At 42.8% G+C, this 23,996-nt stretch overlaps 2 protein-coding genes across 7 annotated transcripts in view; one reads left to right on the top strand and one right to left on the bottom strand.

Moving 5' to 3' along the window:
* The window catches only part of SP110 (SP110 nuclear body protein), a 44,790-nt gene extending 32,913 nt beyond the window's left edge, over positions 1 to 11,877 (bottom strand). For all 6 annotated transcript variants that reach the window (XM_067740278.1, XM_067740279.1, XM_067740282.1 and 3 more), the window contains exons 1-6: positions 11,720 to 11,877; positions 9,274 to 9,421; positions 7,528 to 7,696; positions 5,125 to 5,391; positions 3,616 to 3,699; positions 1,626 to 1,703 (exon numbers count right to left, since the gene is read on the bottom strand). In XM_067740278.1, coding sequence (XP_067596379.1) covers positions 1,626 to 1,703; positions 3,616 to 3,699; positions 5,125 to 5,391; positions 7,528 to 7,696; positions 9,274 to 9,411 — 736 coding nt within the window. In that variant the 5' untranslated portion in view covers positions 9,412 to 9,421; positions 11,720 to 11,877. The remainder of the gene's footprint in view (positions 1 to 1,625; positions 1,704 to 3,615; positions 3,700 to 5,124; positions 5,392 to 7,527; positions 7,697 to 9,273; positions 9,422 to 11,719) is intronic.
* LOC137226121 (nuclear body protein SP140-like) overlaps positions 11,808 to 23,996 on the top strand; it is a 77,797-nt gene continuing 65,608 nt past the window's right edge. Inside the window, exons 1-2 of the mRNA XM_067740285.1 lie at positions 11,808 to 11,967; positions 15,614 to 15,766. Of these exons, the coding sequence (XP_067596386.1) occupies positions 15,735 to 15,766 (32 nt within the window). The 5' untranslated portion in view covers positions 11,808 to 11,967; positions 15,614 to 15,734. The remainder of the gene's footprint in view (positions 11,968 to 15,613; positions 15,767 to 23,996) is intronic.

The raw sequence follows: 23,996 nt of genomic DNA, 5'->3' as shown, positions 1-23,996 counted from the left end.
GTAACTCATTTCTAGAAGTTTGGTTGTGAAACGGAGGGGAGAGCTATGGAGGCTGCTGAAGTGAGATGAAGATCAAGAGAAAGTTCCTTTTATGAACTGTGATAGGCTTGGGCATTGGTTGAATGAATGTCCTTGTGAGAGGGAGATGCTGAATTCTCAGGGAAGAGAAGGGACCATGGATACTGTCAGAAGAGGTGGAAGGATTGCCTTGGAGAAAAAGAAGGAGCTGGAAAGAAGAAAGAAGCAGTTGGGGTTTGCAGGGTGGGAGCAGGAAGTGACGGAATTCCCATCTGATTTTTTCTATGAAACAGGAGGAAAGGTCATCTGTCATGCAAAAAAGGAGGCAGTGAGGCATCAGAGGTTTGGAAAAAATTGCTCAAGGTTTGAAAGGATTGTCACAGGAAGTGGAGCTGTGACACAGTGTAGAGGGATCATTTGTGCTGGAATTATGAAGACACAGTGGGTACGCACTGCTCAGCTGTGTGTCTGTCCCCAGCAGTGCCTGATTTCAAATGCAGTGTGCAGGAAGAAGACAACAGTTTCCTCGAACATCTGCCAGAGAGTTCTAGGAAAAGACAGAGAGGCAAGGCAGGTGAAGATAGCAGAAGGTTACTGAAACGATGGATCTTCAACTCTGAACTGGTAAGAAGGGTCATGAAAGAAATGCAGATGATGGCTTGGAGAAGCAAAAGGCCAGTGGACTGGTCACCCAAATGAGATTGAAGGACAGCTGCAGAGGAAACAAACTGTAAGGAAGAAATCAGGGGGGGATTTTTCAAATTCATTTTTATAGATTGGGCTGAGAAGGAGAGATCAGAAGTTGAGCAATAGTTATAGAAGGAGCAAATTTCAAGCATTAAATGTCAAAAAAAAAAAAAAGGAAATCTCAGATTAACTATTGGGAAGTTGAGCCAGGTTTAAATGATGAAAAGGCCTGTGGATCACCTTTGGGTTCGGGAGGGCAAGAATGGGTGGGGAGAAAAGGTCACTGGCAAGAAGTAGAGGAAGGATTTGAGAGGTCAGGATATTGGATGGGTCTGTTATCCACATGTACCTTGAAGATGTCCAGGATGATGGCAGGACTTGAAGTGACAGAAAGACTCTAAGTCAGCCTTGAGTTCTTCCAGGGAGCAGTGGGAAAGTCAAGAGATGACAGTGATGAAAAGGGAGTGAGCATTTCACTTGAATGGCTAAGCCTCAAAGGAGGGGACGGGGAGCAAGGGGCCGGGTGGGGCAGCGTGTAGCAAGGGGTGGCATCCAACCTGCCTTCAGCCATGGGGTGAGTGGTAGTAGAAAATATGCAGCCTTGTCTTAAGAGGAAGCAGAGTCCTCTTGGGGAACAAACTTTCAGTTAAAGAGGGAAGTGAGACTAACCCTATAAGAAGCCGTGTGTGTAGGAGACCTTGATGATTTCAGAACAAACAATTCCGATGGGTGCATATTTCAATGGCCATAAATGCCTTCTCGTTTCCCTATAATATTCATGAAGGCCTCAGAGGAAGACGCAGTGAATGGGAAACAAACTGTATTGGGCACGATGACTATAACCACCTAGTGGGCGCTTATGATAAGATGCAGCTCCAAATTCACCCTCCTGAGATCTTCAAGAGAAAGGCAATCCTTACCTCTCTTGCTGGGAGGTGCCCTGGATGCCTCTTGGAGCTCCTTTGGGTCACTTTGTTCAGAAGCATCATCTCTTATCACTGACAACAAATATATAATTCACTTTAGAACTGAGAACAGGCTGATGAGAAAGTGCTGAGGGAGATTGGTGGGAGAACCAGAGGGTGGAGAGCACCTGCAGCACAGGTCTGGCGACTCGCCAGGGTTCCCTGGCTCTGCCTTGGTTTGATCAACTTGTGATTACTGCTACCTGTGTGATTATCACAGTGAACCAGGGAACAACTGCTCCGCAGAGGAGGGCTCAGTTTGAGCCCTTTAGAAAGGTTTCCCTTTCTAAGACTCTCAGCAGCTAGTGTGCGTGGTGATCTTGAATTCTGACGGCCACAATGCGGATGAATGCTTTTGCCACATGAAAAGTACATGCTATTGCTCAGACGTCTGTGATGTGATCTTTCTAAACCGCTGTATCTGTGATTATTTCATCTTGAGAAATAGTGAAGGAGGTTAAGTGCCTTATGTATTTCCACCTATTTGCTGTCGAAGGAAGCAGGGGTCAGCTTGTACTTGCCAGCGCTTGTTAGCAGCAAGAACATACGAAGTTCCTCTAGCTTTTGCTGCACGAAGAAAGACAGAAGGACTTGAAGCCATGACAGATAAAGACCCATCTCACAAAAGGCGGTCACTTCCTTGTTCACACAAGGCTGTGAGATGTGTCTCAAATTCCATCTTACACAGGAATAGCTAACTGAGGCAGCTAGCAAGCAGTCGTTAGACTTTAAAAATGATTTGTTTCATTTCAAATTATTTAAATACCTTAAAAATCCAAATGATGGACAAATGACGAGGATTGAATGTGAAAGTTCCCCCAGTCGGGACGAGGGCTGGGAGTGAGGACCGTCCACGTCTGGGCACCAGTCCAGTGTCTCTGTTTGCTTTGCATTTTGATGCAGCAGTTTGGACATTTGCCTCTTGAAGTGGCCTCAGAGAGTGGCTGAGTCAAATAGTCCTGCCATGACTCAGCCCCTTGTCCTTTCCCCAGGGTTCCCCCCACATTGCCTCCCGGCAGATGAATGTTCTCCCTCTGTAGACCCCTTAGTGGTGTTTGGAGTCCAGGTCATGATACTGAGCAGGACACTGTGGGGCTCGTGGGCACAAAAGCCTTTCTGCGTCCCCCCATTTCTCATTTCTTGAGTATAGGAAATAGGCTTCATTCAGCCTCCATGACCTTCCCTGAGTTCCAAGCAGCAGGTTCAAACAGATGCTAATTAGGGAAGGGAGGGAATGTGGAGACAAGGGAGGACCCGGTGAAAGAAACAATAGTGCAGCCTTGGGGCAGGGTCCTGGTTCCCCCTCAAGGGATACGCATAAGGGCAGCTTTGAGCTGTTTTGCAGATACTGAAACCCCCACCAGGTGGAAGAAGTTAACAGGATGCTGCCCACAACCACGTAGACCCCAGACTGGTTGAAGCCAGAAGGTTGATGATGCTGACTCCCACTTACCACCAACCAATCAGAAGAATGTCCACGAGCTGATCACGCCCCCTTTGAACTATAACTATGAAACTTCTCACTACCCCCTCCAAGTTGGGACACACAGTTTTGAGGGCACTAACGTGCTGTGGCCCCCTTTGCCTGGCAAAGCAATAAAACTATTCTTTTCTGCTTCACCCCAAACTCTGTCTCTGAGATATAATTCGATGTCTGGGTATAGAGGCTGGATTTGGCTTCACTTGGGCAAGTACTAATGGGGCTCCTGTCCCTCGCCCTCAGTGCCGCCTCCCAGTCCACCTTTCCCAGACCTGTCTCCCTCACCCTTCCCAGGGACTCTCTCTCCCTTTCCAAGCTCCTGAGGATGGGGTGAGCAGCATGAGCTGGGCCAAGATGGTGATGGAGAGCGGAGAGGAGAGCCCCGTGCGCGGATGACCCAAATGGCTTCTCTTCGTGGTAGATGTGAAAGCTAACATGAGCCTAAGTTGTCCAAATCAAGATTACCTGGCACGGGGCCTGATGGAGCGCAGGACATCTCTTGAGTGTCTTCTTTATCTTTTATTTGGGGGATCAGGTTGTCACTGGACACTGAGCAGAGGAAGAAAAGGAATTTCAGATCCGAGGACCCAAGAGCAGGAACCAGAAGTGGGAGGAACAAGAACAATCTATTCCAGCAGGTAACAATGATGGGCCAACCAAACACCAAGGTCCCTTGAGGGTGGGGTAGAGGGGACAGGGAACAATTATTTCCTTTCTTTCTTTCTTTCTTTTTCTTTTTTTCTTTTTTGGCTGTGTTGTGTGGCTTGCGGAATCTTAGTTACCCCAAAAGGGATCGAACCTGGGCCCATTGCAGTGAAAGTGCCAAGTCTTAACCACTGGACTGCCAGGGAATTCCCCAATCATTTCCTTTCAATCAGTCACTTACTAATTTAATAACACAGGCACTTTTTTTTTTCCTTTGAAAATCTAGAGGATGGACTCTTTCATTGTTACTGGCTTCTGGTTATGCTAACCTTATTTGGATGGTACTTTTTAGATGGGTGGAGAAAACATCCGGACCAAACAGGGCCCTTTATTCTCGGTATTGGAGAGCTCAGAACCCATGATACCATTTTTGACAGCGGCCAATAATATTCCACATTTACATTTAATGTAATCAAAGTCCTTTATCCTGATGGTTGGGGGAGATAAATGATACAATTTTAGAAGCTAATCAGGTCCAGCAACCTTTAAACATTTTATCATCTTTTCTAATAATTTTGATAACCTCCAAACCATATAAAAACGAATATGGTTGAAACTGAAAGGTCCCTGTAATCAGAGGGTGAGCAGTCGGTCAGCACCGAGGGTGGGTGTGTTGCACAAGTTACTTTCCAGTTCAGAACAGTGTGTTTTGAGTGTTGGTTTGACAGGGCTCTTGGACGTGGTAGCATCAAAGTGGCTGTGATGGCATCCCTGACAAGAGGTCCTGAGCCGTGCGTCGGCCCCCGTCTCGTTTTTTTCCTTGTCACTCCCAGTTCTTTTTCCTGGGGCTCCTGCCACAGCCCTCTTGGCTTGTAGGTGTGTGTCCTCCCTTCACAGCCACCTTGAGCTGGGCAAGTCGGCCCCAGGCAACACTGCCTGAACAGGAATGGGGTAGCTTGGGCGTCTCTTGTGAATTTTCATCACTTATTTGGGATATCAAGTTGTCATTGGTCATTGAAGACAAGAAGAAAAATCACAGGTTACAGGGACAGGGTGTCAGGGAGGAGAGTGGAAAAAATGTCAGGGGCAGGCAGAGTACCAAGGGCCAAAGGGCAGAGGGTTGGGCTGTTCAAGGGGTGAGAAGCAGGTGTTCTGGGTTCTGGGGCTTACCCAGGCCCCTGGCAGTGCCCACATCCTTCTTGGAAAGAGCTGTGTATGGTGGTGCGTGCATGGGAAGGAGTAGATCAAAAAGACAGGACCCTGAGGTTCTAGGGCCACAGGCACCCCAGGCTGGGGCTGCACAGGTGTTGGACAGGGTCTGTTTCTCACCTGGAGTGAGGCTTCCTTCCTGGATGATTCCGGGGAGAGCCATGGTGAGGTCAGCAGGGCTGGGATGCTCGTGCAGGATCTCAGCGCTGGGCTGGGCAGGTGCTCCGGGCTCGCTGACACTGGGTGAGCAGGGTGGGCGGCTCGATGGGGGGTGTTGGCAGGTGGGCGGCAGCAGCAGTGCCCTGACGGAGCTCCTTCCTGCTGGGTTGGCTGCGGCTTCGAGAGGAATCGTTGTGATTCTGCCCCACCCTCCGTTGGAAGTGACAACTGGGATTGGTGAAGGATCACACATTAGTACCTCGGAATTATTTGGAGAAGGGGATATCTTTATACTTGACATTCAATAGGACAAGGGCGTGGAGTCTTTCACTCTCTCACAGGTGCGCAGAACTGAGTCATCATCATCATCGACCATTTGTGGTCCCTTTAGATTTTCTTTCTTCAATTTGAACATTTAGTGCTATAACACCTGCTTCTAACCTCTGATCTCATACCAAAGTGGTTTCACACATGAAGTTGAGATTGACTTTGTACCCAGGGATTTATTTTCTTTAGTTTTGGCTTCAGAATTTAGACAATTACGTACAATGCTATAATGTTAAATGTCATCCTTGTTTTAAGAAATAAATATCTCACACCTCCCTGGAGCAAATAAGAGACAATATAAATTCCTTCGCACAGTGTTTTAGGACCTCTATATTCTGGTTTCTGCTCATTTCTGCAGACTCAGTTTCCATGTCTTCTCACCTTGCACCCTGTGATCTGGCCACACCAAACTTCTCTCCCATCCCCAATACCCCAGGCCCTGGGCTTTCTGCATGCCATTCCCCTGCAAGGCCAGGGTCGGGTTTCTTTTATGATTCTACTCTATTTATTTCAGAAGTAAAGTTGTCTCAACCAGTGAACAAAAAGAGGAAAGTAAGGCCAGATTTTGGAGAGGGTCCCAGAGCAAAATCGCAGAATTGGATCCAGAAAGATGCTTGAGCTCAGCCAGGCCAGGGCTGTGGGGTGGGTTGGAGGTACATATCAGTGTGTGGGTCCCTCTGACTCTTAGATTTACTTAGCCTGGCCTTTGAGCACATATTTCTCCCAGCACTGCCCTGATCCTGCCAAGAGCTCAGGCCCACGTGCAGCTGTGCCTGCCTGGGGGAGGACTCTTCTCTTTTGCTGCTCCTTTAGCTCAAGGAATCATTTCTCCCTTTGAGGAGGAGCCTCTTAATGGGAAAATATCAAAGACCAGATGAAGAGCCGTCAACAGTGGTGACTCCACTAATAAGAATGTCACAATTCAGTGTGATCTCCTGGTCCTTCCCTTGTTGTTCTCAGATAAATGAACCACGTACTTTGACTCAACTAAGTGATTTTACTGCCTGCTCCTCTTACTCTTGCTACTTTCTTCCCAGCAATGTCACTGCTCTTTTTATACTCCTTTACTTATTCAGCTCTTTCTCTTTCCTCAAGGAACTTCATTCTCTACTTCTTTCTCATACTCTCTCTTTCTATCTCTGTGTCCACAGTTCCCCTTCCTTCCTCTTTAGCTACGTTTCTTCCCTCCTCTAGCTTTACAATCTGTCCTCCAGCTGTCCTAGTTTAAAATAGTGGCCATAATCTTGGAACCTGGTATTAGGAGACCCAAGCAGGACTCTTGGCTCTGCACTTAACAGACAAGTAACTTTGGGAAAGTTCTTCTGAGCCTTAATTTCCTTATGTGTCGTATGGGGATAATAATGACTTCATAGGATTGTTCTAAAGATGACATAAGATAATCATATAAAGTGCCTGGGATAATGCCTGGCACATAGTAAGCCCTCAGAAAACAAACAAAACCCAAACCAAACCAAAACAAAACAAACCAACAAGGACCTACTGTGTAGCACAGGGAACTATACTCAATATCTTACAACAATCTATAATGGAAAAGAATCTGAAAAAGAATATATATCTATATATATATATATCTGAGTCACTTTGCTGTACACCTGAGGCTAACACAACATTGTATATCAACCATACTTCAAAAAAAAAGATACTTATTATTATCCATCCCCATCCATTTCTCTTCCTCTCTAGCTCTCCTTGTCCTTCTGCCAGACTTGGTCCCTGTCACTTTATGCATTCCCTTCCCTAGAGACTGTCCAGTATGCTAAATTGTACAATTTCCCCCCAGCTCATAGAACAGGTAAGACAGAAATGTTTGTGTCCTCTAGAAATTCATCTTAAAGAACCAGGGCCAGGGGCTGCTTTTCCTGTCCCACTCGTGAGAGAGAACGGTCCATCTCTTCCCAAAGAGAAAGTGGGCAGTTCAAGTGCACGTTCCACAAGGCAGAAAACCAGCCCAAACTTTTAGCGTAGCAACTTCTATCATGTTTCTATAGCCCCAAAGTTATTCCAGAAGCCTCATACCCCTTTTGAAGCTCTTGAGGGTCGTCATCAAGTTGGGGTATTCACTCAGGTTTATTTGGCTGAACAACGTCTCCAGAAATGACAGACTAAACGTATTCTCCAGTTGAGTGAGGATGTTGTACACGACCCTGGATAAAGGGACCATATTTCTACAGGCTTCCAGAGATTCCTTTAAAAGCGAAGTAAAGGATTATTATAAATGGTTATAACATGGAATGGAGATTTAGTACACACTTGTGGTTTTCTAAGCTGTAAGAAAGCGATTCTGCTCTCTTAAGAAGGAATTTAGTGCAAAATGTCAATAGTAAAATTCTCTGACATAGAGAAATCACAGTTCCACAGGTTTACTTTTGGAGCTTCATATATATATGGATGGTCACAGGAATTCAGCATTCTTGAAAATAAGGCTCTTGTGAACCTTATTTTAGGTATATTTGAGGGAAGAGAGAAATGTTAAGGAAGGAAAGTGGAGTCAAAGGCTGCTACTGTGTAATTCTCCAAGGCTTTGGGCAGGACTCTTCAGCAATGGACCTAAGAGTTGGTCACAGGTGGCAATTCTGTGGATTGCTTGTTAGCCTCTGCTCTCTCTTTCCTTCTCTCTTGGACTTGAAATGGCCTAAATGGGAAATCAGAGAAGTCCTCCTGATGAGAGGTTGGCCAAAAGGAGAAACATGGCAGGAGAGAATCAACTACAAAATACTTACTGAGAAATGACTAGGCTCCGTGAGCTCATCCTAGGGTACCTAGCAACAGATAAGACCAGCATGGTGCTACCCATGTTGGGGGAGAGGCACTGTCAGGTGGAGAAGATGGGCATTAAATAATAAACACAAATTTAAAAAATACTCAATTCCTATTGATAGCAGTGTTATGAAGGGAAAGCATGGATTGTTATGGGGAAGAATAATGAGGGGGTCTTAATTAGATGAGTGGGCCAAGGACCCTCTCTGAGGAGTGACATCTGAGTTATGATATGAAAAAGGGTTGGATCCAAACAGGCCAAGACTGGGGGAAGATTGTTCTACCAGTGCTAGCACTTTTCTGGGCTTGGGGCTCAGGAAACGCTTTAAACAACCAAAATTATATGAAAAGAGTGCCATTTTTGTCCACATAGCCATATCTCCCACTGCCTGTCTTGCTTCCCATCAGAATGGACTGTGGGTCACAAGCTCTTAAGCGTTGAGATGGTACCCTTAGTGGGTTGAATGGTGCCTCCTCATATCCAAAGATATGTCCGCTTGAAACCTGTGAAAGTGACCTTATTTGGAAAAAGGGTCTTTGCAGATGTAATTAAGGATCTTGAGATGAGACCATTCTGGATTACGGTGGGCCCTAAATCACAGTGACGAGTGTCCTTGTAAGGGAAGAGAAAGGGAGAAGACACAGAGAGGAGAAGGCAGTGTAGAGATGGAAACAGCGAGTTAAGTGACGTTTCTGTGAGCCAGGTTTACCACGGATTGCTGGTACCACCAGAACACAGGAGAAAGTCTCGAGAAGGAATCAACCCAGTCAACACCTTGAGTTTGGACTTCTAGCCTCCAGAACTGTGAGAGAACACATTTCCTTGTTTTAAGCCATCTGGTGTGAGGTCACCTACCCTGGACACCTTCTTTCCCTGGTAATGACCATTTTTGTCTGGAACTTCCAAATTCTAAAAGCCCCGGGGTCTTGTGGTTTGAGACCTCAATGATCCGGCATTCTTGGTGGGGGCTGGGTTGCCATGGCAAAGCGGTCAATGTGACTTACCTGGTACAGTCTCTCGGTGATGAAGAAGTTGTCTCGGAGACCTTCGAAGAAGGGAAATGGCTTGTTTATGGCATAAGCAATCTCCAGCTTCTGATGTATAAAGTGCTGTAGAAGAACCTCCTTCAAGGTCCTGGTCATGGTGAATCTCCTACGGAAGAGGCACAAGAGGAAAAGAGAAGCAAAGACTGAGGAGTTAGGGGAGCCGCTCTCCGTGTTGTACAGCATCTCGAGACAGGCATCCTGGTCCCAACGGCATCCCTTAGCTGTCTGAAAAGCCACATCTGCCAAAAAGACTCATGGGTATAGGAAGCAGTGACAATGCCCAGCAACAATAGAAGCTGAAAGTGACCCACAATGTGACATTGAAATCCCAAAGGGGTTGCTGGTACTAAATAGAGCTACTATGTACCGTGAGCTTCCTGCATGCCAGACTGTGTACTAAGGGTTTCACATGCAGTAACTTATTTGATCTTCACAAAACCCTTTCAGTCTGGATTGCACCTATTTATATTGTCAAGGACGCTGAGACAGAGAGAGGTTTAATAACTCGCCCTAAGTTGCAAAACTTGGAAGTGGTAGAGAGGGACGAATTCCAATTTTCTGGCTCCAGGTGTGTAGTCTTAAATACTATGGTGTGTGGCTACACTGAGCTGAGTTAACCAAGATTGCCGGGACTCAGTTTAAGTATACACTAGCAATGCTCACACAAAAGGGAAAGCTCAAAGACGAGTAGGAAGATGGAAACCTGGTAATATTTAGAAACTTTATTAAACCACCTACAATCTCTGACACGCAAACAGGCCTGACATAAATAAGAACACGAAGGATGTGAAAGGCATGATTAGCAAAGGTGACTTCACTGATTTATTTTATGTGTCAATTTCACATCTCAGAACAGACATGTCTTTTCCCGTGCCCATGCGACATTACAATATTTGACCATTGGTAGGCCATGAGAAAATATTGGTAAGTTATAACAGGAAGAAAATGTACCTATGATATTCTTGACAAATTGTCAAGAAAAGGGAGTCACTGACAAAAACTTCGATCACCTAGAGATTTCTTTAAAAACAAAACAAACATGGATTCCATTTTTCCAACTTCACCTTGTGTCAAAGAAAAAGTTGAACTGTTAATTAATGACTATTTCTAGGGATTTAATCCCAGTGGCAGATTGAGCGACCCTGTCTCTTTCTCCTCATTCCCAAATAGTTAAGGTTAACAGGAAAAAATATACATTGTATAAAACAATCATTCCACAACAGTACTAGAAAACAAGAGACGATGCCACAGGGGATCTAGAATTGTGATGAAATCCTAGAAGATAGAGAACAGATGGGAAAGAAATCTACCGTTCACCATCTGCATAGGGGAAGGATATTGCAAAGATCAGCACAGAGCCAGAAAACACCAGAATGATCACATGCTAAGAAGAGGAAGGGGCCCTGGATGACTATACTACAGCATTCAGAATAGAACATCCTCCATAACCCTCATTCTTCATCTGTTATGATTGCCAAGGATGAACATGAAGCACAGAGAGGTTAGGCAACTAGCCCAAGGTATTTGGTGGCAAGGCAGAGCTCACCTGACCAAAGTCCCATTTCTCACTAGTGCATTTTACCGTGTCTCATATATGAGCATTCAGGTTTGTATTATGTAAAGGGGTCTGAAAAATGAATAGGCAAAGACAAACATTCAGTGCAAAAGACATAAACAGGCAACTGAGTCAAATGCACAATTAATATGTAAAAAACATGGTAACTCACTAGTAGTCGGAACAGTGCAAACAAAAATAATTTAATAACGTTTGCCTATCAAATTAGTCAGGATAAAAATAATAGCAATAATCATAGACAGTCCTGGTGAAGATGTAAATAGGTCCAAACTTTCTGGAGGTTAACTTAGTAATCGGTACCAAATACCCTAAAATATGTATTCCCTTGAGTTCTAAATTCCACTTCTGGGAATTTATTTCAAGAAAATTATCATGAATGTGCTTAAAGAAAAGATATTAAAAAGTTAATACACTCTAGAGGAAATTAAATGTACTCTCCTTATTTTCTCTGTTCCACTAGCTTCCCAACTACCTCTAGTCACTTGTACAATGAATAACGGATGAGTTGCCCTTTGGGGGCAGAGTGCAGGATCACTCTGCATGGACAAGGAAGGTACAGAGCAAATCTCAAGTTCCATCCACAATAACAGGCTAGAGTTTAGGGAAAAAAGAACCGAACTGTGTGTTTGCTCCCCCGCTTCATCCGTCTTCTTTTTAAGTCTCCTATTAAATCCCATATCCCCTCTCTACCTCTTTGGAAACCATTATTTTACAAAGAAAGAGCCTCACAGTTTAAACTGTTGAGTTTCACCCTGCAGCTGCTGCCAGGGTCTTAACTGTAAAAGCCAGTCACCAAAAGTGAATAAAGCAGCCGAGACGAAAACCCACCTGGACGCTGAGATTGCTCCCTGTTCCTGCCCCCTGCTGGGTCCAGGGGCTGGCCGGGGATGGCTCCTGGGAGACTGAGAGAAGCGCAGGGAGATACCAGTGGACGAAACAGGAAGTCTGTGCTTTTCCACACACGGTGAGGGCCGGGCTTCCGACGAAAGGAAAGTGAAAGTAATTGGGCGGAGCGAGCAGAGCTAAAGACAAGGCCGCCCGCAGTGCCGGCAGCCTCCCTCCACCTCCGGAAACTCGTGAGATTCCCAGGGCATTTGGGGGTCGGGGGCGGGGGTTGCTGCCTATCGGGCCCATCCTGGGGAGGTGGGTACAAAGGGGAGGAGGCATAGGGTCCAGCCCCAGGGTCCCCGGGAACTGGGAATCCACCATCTATTGGCCTCCTTACCCACTTTTATTTCCCCAGGACGCGTCCTCCTTCTATACTTTTTGGGGTGATGAAAATGAACCTAAACTGAATTGTGGTGATGGTGATTGTTACACAACTGAATAAATTTACTAGAAATCATCAAACTTAAAAAAACAAACAAAAAGACAAAGGGGAGGTTTGGTGACTCAGAAATGCCTGTACTTTGTCAGGATAAAATGATTACCAAAGAAAACTGAAATCAAAGGAAACCTGAATATAAACTGATATCATGCAGTGGTAGGCAGCAGAACTCCAGGCAGGAAGGTGTGTCGGAGCCAGGCTGGCAGTTGGGAGCTGGAAGTGTGTGGAAACTGGATCTAGGGCAGAACCAGGGCCAGGAGAAGACCCTAGGGCAGCCACTCCAGGGAAGCAGGGCATGCCCCCTCTATACATCCGATTAAAGATTTCTAATGTGTGTTGGCATGTAGGGTCTGTGAGAAACCCTTTAATGTAGAAATCTGTTTAACTTTATTTAAATCAATGACTCTCAAATGTATTCGATCCATGGGTTCCCCCTCCAGGACACCTGTAAGGTATCCTATCCCTCAGAAAAAAAGATGGGAAACAACAGTTCTAGGGTCCAAGAATCCTTGAAACTAAGGCTAACCTACATCGGGCAAGAGCTCAATTTTATTGAAGTATAACATGCGTTCAACTTAAGTGTGCATGTTGATGAATTTTAACAAACGTATTGGGTTGTCCAAAGTGTTCATTCAGGTTTTTTCATAAAATCTTAAGGAAAAAGCCAAACGAAGTTTTCGGCTAACCTGATAATTACAACCACAATTAAGATATAGACCATTTCCATCACCCCAGAAAGTTCCCTTGTGCCCTTTGCAGGTAGCTTCCTCCCCAAGCCAGCGTCGGGCACTCACTGATCTATGATGTCTATGACTGTCGCTCTTCTATGACTACAGATTTGTTTTGCCTGTATTCAAGTTTTACATAAATGAAAACACACGGCATGCACTTTCTGATGTATGGCTTCTTTTGCTCATCATAATGTCTGATCACCAGGATGTCACCGACATAACCGATCCATGTGATGTTCTTTGAGAGGTCCAGGTGATACAGATCTCTTGGGACTAGGGTACCACAAAGGGTGGGCGAGTTCATATAACCGCAAGACAAAACTGTAAATGAATAATCTTATCTGTCAAGCGAGAAGGAAAATGGTTTCTGATCCTCCTTTTTAATCAGAATGGAAAAGAACACATTTGTCAAATCGATGGCCACATACCATGACCTGGGCTGAGGACCTTTCTGCCTGGACTGCCTATTTTCTGATCTCAGTCCTCCAGCCTTCTTATAAATTCTTTGAGCTACCCAATATACTTCTAAGAAATTGATTTTCTGTCTGAGTTAGTCTGAGTCAGTTTTGGTTACGTGTACCTCCAAATCCCAACTGATTAAAAAGTTGGTAGCAGAGAGTGAATTGTGGGCAACAGATCTTCACAGAAATGTGATCCATCTGGGATGGGTTATCTGACCTGGTAGTGAGCATCCCACTAGCACTCAAAGATGGGAGTTTGGTAGACTATGGCGAGTTAATAGCAAATTAACTCATAGCACTGGACTGTGATCAGGACTCTGCAATTCACACCTATATTCCAAGTGTCAGATCTCAGCACACTTAACGAAGTGGAAAGAAATTTTTCAGGTGGAAAGAAAGCACTGACTCGCCTTCAGAGATTATCACCTACTTGACCTAAATCTGGGTGGGAGAACAGAGCAAGGAGGCAGGTCAGAATCTTCTCATCCCTCAGGTCTTCCGGAACAAAAAGGAGACAACTCCCCCCCTCCATTAGGAGCCAGGGATCAACTGATGGTTCATCAGTGGGCTTGGTCCAGGCATCCCTGATCTTATCCCAGAGAGAATGATTCTCTAGTGAACACAGAGAAAAAAAGACAGTGGAAAACAGAAGCTACAGTTCCTATCGTTATCTGGGCTAATGCAGGATATTGCCAAGTAAGATTTTCTTGTAAATTTGACAGGAATACCCTGTAAGTCCTAGTCTTACCACCATCAGCTGAGGAACACCAAAGGCCTTGTGCTCATAAGCAAAGAAGCTGGCATATTTATGTCAGCTGGTCTAGTCTGTGTCAGGCCTTGTCGGGGACATTGTGCCCAACGGAGGCCCAAAGCTGGGAACAGTGGTGTCCAACGGAGACATAGCTTACTAGCCTCTTTGCCACCAAAGTGAGGGAGAGAGAGAGGCAGGCAGTCCCACATGTGTGTAGCAGCTGGTAGGCACACGAACACTGCCCACTGGCCTCATCATGTGCTGGAATTTGGAATCTGTCCCAGCCAGATGTGTGTTCACTTTTTGGGAGGAAAGAGAACAGACACGGGCAGAAGGGTAGAAATCTTTTGTCCCCTCCACTTGGCAAACATATTTATGCAAATTTTCCCGCGCATCTATAATGAGCCAGAAGAAGACAGATTCAGTGGAACATACTTCCGAAACATACTACTTTGAGGCTTCCCAGCTCTCACCTACTTTGGCCCACGGCCCTGACCAAGACCTTGGTTTCTACAGATACCTTGACTCCCGTTCATCTCTGATTTGACCCATTGTCCTGCCTGGATTTCTAGTCTTCTGGTTTTGTTTATTTATTTTATTTGTGCTTTGCTCCTATTTCTTTATCTTTCAACTTGATGCTGATGTAGTGTGTTTTTCTCAGTTGCTTCAAATCCTTTACAAAATGAGGGTTGGGTGTAAGTGAAAAAGTTATGTACAAACATAAATGTAACACACTTGTTAGCTAGCATCATCACATGGTTCTTTAAGGTGTAGGTAGTCTCAGTTCCAAACTTTTCCCCATCTAATGAGAAGCCCGTCACTTTCTTTGAGATTTCTGTGACTCTTTGGAGCTCGGTTTTTCCCAAGCACTCCTGGCTACATTTGTAAAATGCCCACATATTCAAGAAAACTTAGACTCGCACATCAGGCTTCTCTGCCCAAACTTAGCACTTCCTTCTGGTTGTAGGAATTGGGAGGGTTCTTTCTGGCCTCTGGTTGCTTTCCAGAAATTTGAAGAATATTTTCCCCAGCATTTCGGCTCTCTCCAGTCCTGTGTCTGAACACTGGGTCTAACTCGTCCAGTCCAGGCTCACTACTGTGCTTGGCCAGCCCATGGGCCTAAGAGAAGATCTGAAATGTCTGCCTTTTTCTTTTTTCGTCTCACAGTCACCTTGGCAAGACGCAGGAGCAAACGTGGCATTTTCTTCCTCCCCGTCGCCACTATGCCATGTCACCTCAAAGCAAATTTGATCTGTTTGAGTTCAAGAGACTTTCCTGCCCCCTTTCCTTTGCGGGAACAAGTGGTCCCCTCTCTTCCGTGGATGCCAGGAAATGGCCCTGCTCCTCCCCCCACCCCACCCCCCGGGGCTGAGAGTGGGCGGAGAGAAGACCAGCGTGTTGGTGCAGGCACATCACACAGTTCAGCTATTTCACTTTCCTTTTACCCTTTAGGAGCCGCACCCGAAGGATCCATCAATGGGCAAACCTTCTTGTCAGAGCTCCTGGAAAGGACAGAGGCAGTGAAAATCTAATCAAGAGTGATCTTAGGCCAGCTCTGTGGCCTAAGGAGAAGATGGCAAGTACAGGTACCCCCATCAGCGGCAGGTTAGTCCTGGCCTCCTGTGTCCAGCATCTCTCCTAAGGCTGGCATCTACACTCATTATTTCTGTCTTCCCAGCCTCATTCTATAGATATAAACAGAATGGATGACAAATCAATAAACAGTGAGGAAGTAAGATTTCAAAAATTGCAGTGGATTAGCCAGCCGTTGCAGTGGAAACTTAAGGACACCCTGACTCACATCACCTTCTTTTCTTGTAACTGCCATGCAGCTGGGTGGGCACTGCTGGAATTCCCTGGTCCCTCTGGGGCTTGCTACAAGGCTGGATGATTCCTTGTGGCCTCTGAGCCCTCTCATTTCCCCCATAACCTCCTTGATCCCTACCTCCAAAGACAGGTCTGTAGGTAAGAGTCTTTTCAGAAAAATTTACATCCAAATCGAACTCCCAACTGTTGTAAAACCTTTTTCTAGTTTCTGGGTAGTGGGGGGACCAGTTTTGTCAGAGCCCATCTGTGTGGCCCTGAGTCTGAGAGTCAACTCAGGACCTCTGAACACCCAATAGGAGGAACTGAAAGTAGATGGGGCTCAACATGCATGAATGCAAACAGGCAGGGAGGGAGAAGGTGCTTTTTTCTATTCTGGGATGTATTACACATCTGGTTAGAGAAGGAGGGAAATTTGACTTTTAAAAAGAGAAGATGTTATTGTCAATCATCAATCATTACTGTTGGTAACAATTAAAACAATATTAAAATGTGTGAAAACTCCTCTAAGCTGGGGCTATTTCTGGTGCTGGCTGGGCCCCAAGAAGGCAGTGGCATTGCTACTGGCAGCGGTGCAGCCTTGCAGGTCCTTAGCGCCCAGCACCCTTTCTGTTGGAGGCTGACAGTGCATCCCGCCTCTGCTACCCACCTGTACCTGAGAGATGGGAAGATGAGCCAGTGGAGCTCAAAGTCCAGCCAACCTTTGGCCTCCAGGCAGGAAAAGAAAGGCACTGAGAGGTGAGGGTGGGGTGATGCTGACCTCATAGAATGACTTAGGAGGTGTTACTTCTGCTTATATTTTCTGGAAGAGATTATAGTTGAAATGGTTTGGTAGAATTCACTTGTGATACCATCTGGGCCTGGTACTTTCGTTTTTGGAGAGCTGTTAAGTTTTGATTCAATTCCTTTAATAGATATAGGCCTATTCAGATCATCTATCTCTCTGATCTATCTCTCTGTGTGAGTTTCGGCAGTTTGTTTCTTTTAAGGAATTTTATCAAATTTTATCTTTTATCAAATTTGTAGGGATAGAGTAGTCCATAGTATTATTTCTTTATTATTTTTTAATGTTCGTGGGACTAATAGTGATTGAATATTCTTGGGACCAATAGGGACTCAATTGGCGATTTCTGTCTTCTCTTTGTTTCTTTGTTAGCCTGGCTAGAAGTTTATCAATTTTATTGATTAAAAAAAATCAGCTTTGGGTTTCATTAATTTTTTTCCTAATGTTTTCCTGTTTTCAATTTTATTGATTATTACTCTAATTTTTATTATTTCCTTTCTTCTGCTTGAATTAGGCTTAAACTTCTCCTTCTTCTCTAGTTTCTTCAGAGGGAAGCTTAAATTATTGATTTAGATCTTTCTTCTGGTACATACATTTGAATGCTGCACGTTTCTCTCTAAGCACTTTTGTGCTGCATTCCATAAATTTTGTTAAGCTGTGTTTTCATTTTAATTTAGTCCAAGTTATTTTTAGATTTCTCTTGAGACTTCTTCTCAAGTATGCTTGAGAAGAAGTATGCTGTTTAGTCTCTAAGTATTTTGGAATTTTCCAACTCTATTTGTTATTTCTACTTTAATTCCATTGTGGTCTGAGAACATAGTTTTTCTGATTTCTTTTCTTTTTAATTTGTTAAGATGAGTTTTACAGCTGAGAATGTGGTATATTTTGGTAAATATTCCACATGAACTTGAGTGGTGTGTATATTTTGTCATTGTTGAATAGAATAATCTATAAGTGTCAGTTAAATCAGATTAATTGATGGTGCTGTTCAGGTCACTGTGTTCTTACTGACTTTCTGCCTGCTTGTTCTACCAATTACTAAAAAAGGCGTATTGAATTCTCCAACAACAAGAATGGATTTGTCTGTTTCGTCTTGTAGTTCTATCAATTCTTATCTCATGTACTTTGATGCTATTTCGTTAGTTGCCTACACTTTGAGGATTGCTGAATCTTCTTGGAGAAATTGACCCTTTATTTTTATACAATGCCCCTCTTTGTCTCTGACAATTTTCCTTGCTCTGAAGTCTTTCTCTGAAATTAATATAGCTACCACAACTTTCTTTTGATGAACGTTGTCATGGCATATCTTCAGCCCTTCACTTTTAACCTATCTGTGTTTTATATTTACAGTGGCTTTCTTAAAGACAACATATAGTTGGGTGTTATTTTTTTTCACTCTGTCAATTTCTGTCTTTTAATTGGTGTATTTAGACCATTCACATTTAAAGTGATTATTCATATGGTGAATTAAAATCTACCATATTTGTAACTGTTTTTTGTATTTTATAACTGTTTGTAACTGTTTTTTTATTTGTAACTGTTTTTTATTCATTGTACTTGCTTCTATTTTTTCTTCCTTTCTTCTCCTGCCTTTTGGTTTTAATTGAGCATTTTGTGACTCCATTTTCTCATCTCTCTTAGTATATTGATTATACTTCTTTTAAAGCATTTTATTGGTTTCCCCAGAGCTGGCAATATATATTTACAACTAGCCGTGTCCACTCTAAATTACAATATACTGCTTCGTGGTCAGTGCATGCATCTTACAACAAAATGTCACCAGTTCCTTCCTCCTGTCCTTTTTAACACTGCTGTCTATCATTTCACTTATCCATTTACTATCAATCACATAGTTGTTCTTATCACTTTGAACAAACAGCTATTTCTTAGATCAACTTAGAATAGGAAAAAATTTTTTAAATTATTTATTCCTATTCCTTTATTCCATTTATTCCTTCTCAGATGCTCTTCCTTTCTTCATGTAGATATGAGTTTCTGGCCCATATCATTTTTCTTCTGCCTGAAGAACTTCTTTTAACATTTCTTTCGTGGTAAATCTTCTGGCAATAAATTACCTCAGTTTTTGTTTGTCTGAGAAAACAGTGAACATGGTTAACCAGGTGCTGGCTCTGAATTCTTAATTTCAAAGGATATAAGAGTCCAGATTGGAGGGTTTTTTTTATTTTATCACTTCAAATTTTTATCTACATTTTCTCTTGCATGGTTTCTGATGAGAAATCTGATGTAATTGTTATCCTTGTTTCTCCAAGGGTAAGGCTCCCTGACCCCTCTCCCCCTCTCTTCCTTGGGGGAGACATTTTCTCTTTGACTTTGGTTTTCTTCAGTTTGAATAGGAAATGACTCATAGATACTTGGTATTTATCTAGTTTGGTGTTTGCTGAGGTTTTTCAATCTGTAGTTTGTTGTCTGTTATTAATTTTGGAAAATTTTTGGCCATTACTACTTCCAATATTTCCTCTGTTCTCTTTTCTCTTTCTTCTCCTTCTGGTATTCCACTTATGTATATCTGTTCTTTTTGGTGTTCTTGGATATTGTGTTCTGTTGTGTTTTTTTCTCCTTATACTTTTTCTCTTCGTATTTTAAGTAATTTCTATTGACATATCTTCAACTCATTGATTCTTCCTTCAGCCATGTCTAATCTACTGATAAGCCCATCAAAGGCATTCTCCATTTCTGTTGTAGTGTTTTTGATTTCTAGCATTTCCCTTTTCATTATTTCTTTGAGTTTCCATCTTTTTCCTTACTTAGCCGTATGTTCTTGCATGTTCTGCTTTTGCCATTAGAGCCCTTAACATATTAATTAATCATAGTTATTCTAAATTCCTGTCTGATAATTTGAAAACCTGTCATATCTGAGTCTGGTTTTGATGACTGCTTTGTCTCTCAGACTGTTTTTTGTCTTTTGGTATGCCTTGTAATTTTTTTGAAAGCCAGATGTGATGTATCAGATAATAGAAACTGAGGCAAATGAATGTTTACTGTGAAGTTTTATGTTAACCTGGCTAGGAGATGGGCCATGTTTAATGTTTTTTCTGGCTTTAGGTGACAGAGGCTTCAAATTCCTCTAGTGTTCTCATTTTGTGTCCCCTATTTTCTTTGGATTTCCCTAAGAGCTCATTAAATAGAGCCTTGCAGCTCTTTCAGCTGTAATCCTCAATTATTATACTGGAGCCCTATTGATGTAGTGGTAGGGTACTAGGGAGAGAAAGCATGCTTTAATCTTATGATTAAATCTCAATCTTGTAGTGGAACTGTGTTCCTGGACTGTAAATTTTAGAATGATTTCTTAGCTATTTCCCCTTCCCTCACCCCATTAAATGAGACAGAGCCTAGAAGGAGCTGGATTTTGGTAACTGACCTTCCCCTAGTTCAGATAAGGCTTGGGCAAAGTGCTTTCCTCTAGAGAGTAGACCGTTGTTATGGAGAATGCTCTGGGCTGTTTAAAAAAGTTTCCTTTTCCCCTCTCCCTCTGCCAGAGCAGAGGATTTTTCTTGGCTCTTCACCATGAGTACCTGGTGGGGTTCCTGGAAGTAAAACCCACAAAAGATTGGGGGCTCTCCTAAGCCAGTGGTCCCTAGGAGTTTCTCATTCCCATGTAAGTCTACACTCAGCCTCCAGCAAGTCATCAAACTTACCATTTAAGGGTTCCTTTGGTCTATGGCTCTAGTGGCTTCCATTCCAGGTAGCTGATCTCATCTGTGATTCTCCGGACTTGTCTATCAATCCAGTTTTTAGGGTGACAGTTTGACTTATGGCCTCCATTTTCCTGTACATGCCTGAAATTCATTGATTTTCAGTTTTTTCAGCTTTTTTATTTTTGTAAGGATAGGAGTGATGACTTCCAAGGTCTTTGCAATGTTAGAGCTGAAGCCAAAAATGAACTTTTTAAACCACTGCAAGTTAGATTTGTTTCTTAAAACAAAATTTTTGTTGTAAAATTTTGATTTATAGTAATATCGTCTTATAGCTAGAACATGTACCTATTCAATTTTTCCTTATTATTTAGATCAATTCAGGGTATGTTCTTGTGTTTAAGACCGAGTTATTAATACATATTTTTGCAATTTTTAAAACTTATATCCCATATATCTTTTTAAATATACTTGAGGAGTTAAAAATTGAAAGTGAAATTTTGTAACGACCATGAAAGATTTGTCTATTAGCAGTCTTAAATGTTGTTATTAAAATACATATATTGTGAATTTTGCTTTCTATCTTGTTTGCCTCTGTCTAACGTCACTTGCCCATTTTTTGACTTTTAACATTTTTAATGTCACTTTGTTTTTTGTGTGTCTTTGGTAGTTAGACTCTATTTGTACTTTATTTCATTCATACTCTAAGATAGTAATTTAATCTGTTTTTTTTTTTTTGCGGTACGCGGGCCTCCCACTGTTGTGGCCTCTCCCGTTGCGGAGCACAGGCTCCGGACGTGCAGGCTCAGCGGCCGTGGCTCATGGGCCCAGCCGCTCTGCGGCACGTGGGATCCTCCCGGACCGAGGCACGAACCCGCGCCCCCTGCATCGGCAGGCGGACACCCAACCACTGCACCACCAGGGAAGCGTTAATCTGTTTTAAATGACATATATCTTTTGCTTATAAATTTTGGGGGCACTTTTAATATCTAATGTCTCTTTGTTTTCTCTGTTTAAGAAAAACAGTATGTTTTCTTTACTTTTATTCTTTTGTAAGATTTATAGTCTCATTTTGACTCTATTTGTTACCCTTATGATTTCTAATTAATTCTCAAATATATATTGGGTTGGCCAAAAATTTCATTTGGGTTTTTCCATGAGATGTTATAGAAAAACCCGAATGAACTTTTTGGCCAACCCAATATTTCTCTGATTGATAGCATCAAATGTGAAACCATGCCATTTGAGTTTAGCATCTTTGAAATAAATCATTTAACTCAGTTTTTTAACTTGCCCAGATTGTTAAGATTTTTAATATACTCTGAAGTTTTAGATTAAGATTACTATACTTTTACTACTGCATACAGTATATATCCTCTTTCTAGAACAAGGCTTCTCAAATTTTTGATTATAGGACCCCTCTACATTTTTGAATATTATTGAGAATCCAAAGAGCTAGTTTTTGTTAATGTAGGTTATACCTATTACTATCTACCATATTAGAAAGTTGAACTTTGAACACTTAAATATATTTATTTAATCATTTTAAAATAATACTAATAATGAACTCACTACCTGCTAACATAAATGACCTATTTTATGAAAAATAACTGTCTTCTAAAATAAACTAAATTAGTGAGATTAGCCACCCTTCATATTTTTGCAAATCTCTTTAATAGCTAGTTCTGTAGAAGACAGCTGGTTTCTCCTATCTGCTTCTGCATTCAATCTACTGTGATACCACAGGCCGTGTATTCTCTGGAAAAATCCACTATACATTTGTAAGAGTATGAGAGAGAAAAAGGGTAAATAACATCTTAGTATTATATGAAAACAGTTTTGACTTTGAGGACACCTGAAAGGGTCTTGCACAAAATCCCAGGGTCCCCAGACCATACTTTGAGAATCACTGTTCTAAAATAATTTTTGAGATGTACTTTTTTTTCTCAAATGAAATTTACAATTTTTAGATGTCAATATTTTTTTCATAGACCTTTATTGGAGTGTAATTGCTTTACAATACTGTGTTAGCTTCTGTTGTACAACAAAGTGAATCAGCCATATGCATACACATATCCCCATATCCCCTCCCTCTTGAGCCTCCCTTCCACCCTCCCTATCCCACCCCTCTAGGTCATCGCAAAGCACCGAGCTGATCTCCCTGCTATGCTGCTGCTTCCCACTAGCACTCTATTTTACATTCAGTAGTGTTTATATGTCGATGCTACTGTCACTTCCCCCCAGCTTCCCCCTCCGCCCCCACCCCCCGTGTCCTCAAGTCCATTCTCTATGTCTAAGACGTCAGTATGTTAACTGGGTTTAGTGGTGCCTTCCACTTCTTTCATTGATATAACAGAACTTTGCTGGTATTGATTTCCTGATTCTCTTATTATAGGGTATCAGCAAATAATTTGTTCCAGACAGTGTGTCAGTAAGAATGGGGTAGATTATTCTATTGGAACAAACATTTCTAAAATCTCAGTGGGTCACCGGCTGCTTAAGGGAACCCTCATCTTGGACTATCTCTAGCTGATGAACAGCCGCCATCTGAAATGACAGCCACTGTAGCAGAGAAACAGTGGGCATGGCTCACAGGTGCTGGCTCCAAATTCTTCTGCCAAAGCTACACCCATCAGCCCAAGGAGGCAGGAAGGTGCAACCCTACCTTTGTCCAGAAGTAAAGAAAATAGAGCATTGAAAACCGTGTGACCAACACAGAGGGTGCATGAGTAAAATGTTTTCTGAGCCTCTGCACAGCTATTTTGCCTTCACACATGAATGATTGAACAGGGGGTGTATTTGTTAGGCATTTCCTTTTACTTCTGAATCTACATACACACTTGAATGACTGCTTTAGACATTTAGATGTTTCAAATTTACTTTTCATTTTTCCTTTGGATTTTTTCTTTTTTTCCAGCTATGTGCCGGGGAAATTCCCTTGTCTTTATCTTATGACCATTTTAGTTAAACTTTTGTTTGTTTGTTTGTTTTGTTTTGTTTTTTTGTGGTACGCAGGCCTCTCACTGTTGTGGCCTCTCCCGTTGCGGAGCACAGGCTCCGGATGCTCAGGCTCAGCGGCCATGGCTCACGGGCCCAGCCGCTACGCGGCATGTGGGATCCTCCCGGACCAGGGCACGAACCCGTGTCCCCTGCATCGGCAGGCGGACTCTCAACCACTGCACCACCAGGGAAGCCCTGGTTAAACTTAAAAAAAAAAATTTTCAGCAATCACTTTAAATTTCCAGGCCCATTATCTTATTTTCCTGTTTTTTCTTCATGGCATCCTGGACATAATATCTTCTCCACTGTGTATGAAAATTGTTTTCTAGAAACTCTCTTCTGTTCCCCGTAGTATTTCTATTTGTTCTGGAGTCATTTTTGCTCTCTGCTCATCTTGGTTCTGCCCCTTTGTGCTGTTAGTTTCCACAGATATCTGTGGCCTGTTATTGTTTGTTCATTCTTAAGGGTGAGGCACTGATAAGCTAGCTTGGAACTGCATTTAATGAGATGGGCTTGAAAACCTGTAGCTTTGCTGGGTAAATCCCAAATGCCCAAAGGTGAAGACCTTTCTTCT

The sequence above is a fragment of the Pseudorca crassidens genome, chromosome 6 (assembly GCF_039906515.1).
Source record: "Pseudorca crassidens isolate mPseCra1 chromosome 6, mPseCra1.hap1, whole genome shotgun sequence".
Classification (NCBI taxonomy): Eukaryota; Metazoa; Chordata; class Mammalia; order Artiodactyla; family Delphinidae; genus Pseudorca; species Pseudorca crassidens.
This window is presented reverse-complemented; position numbering and strand designations above follow the sequence as displayed.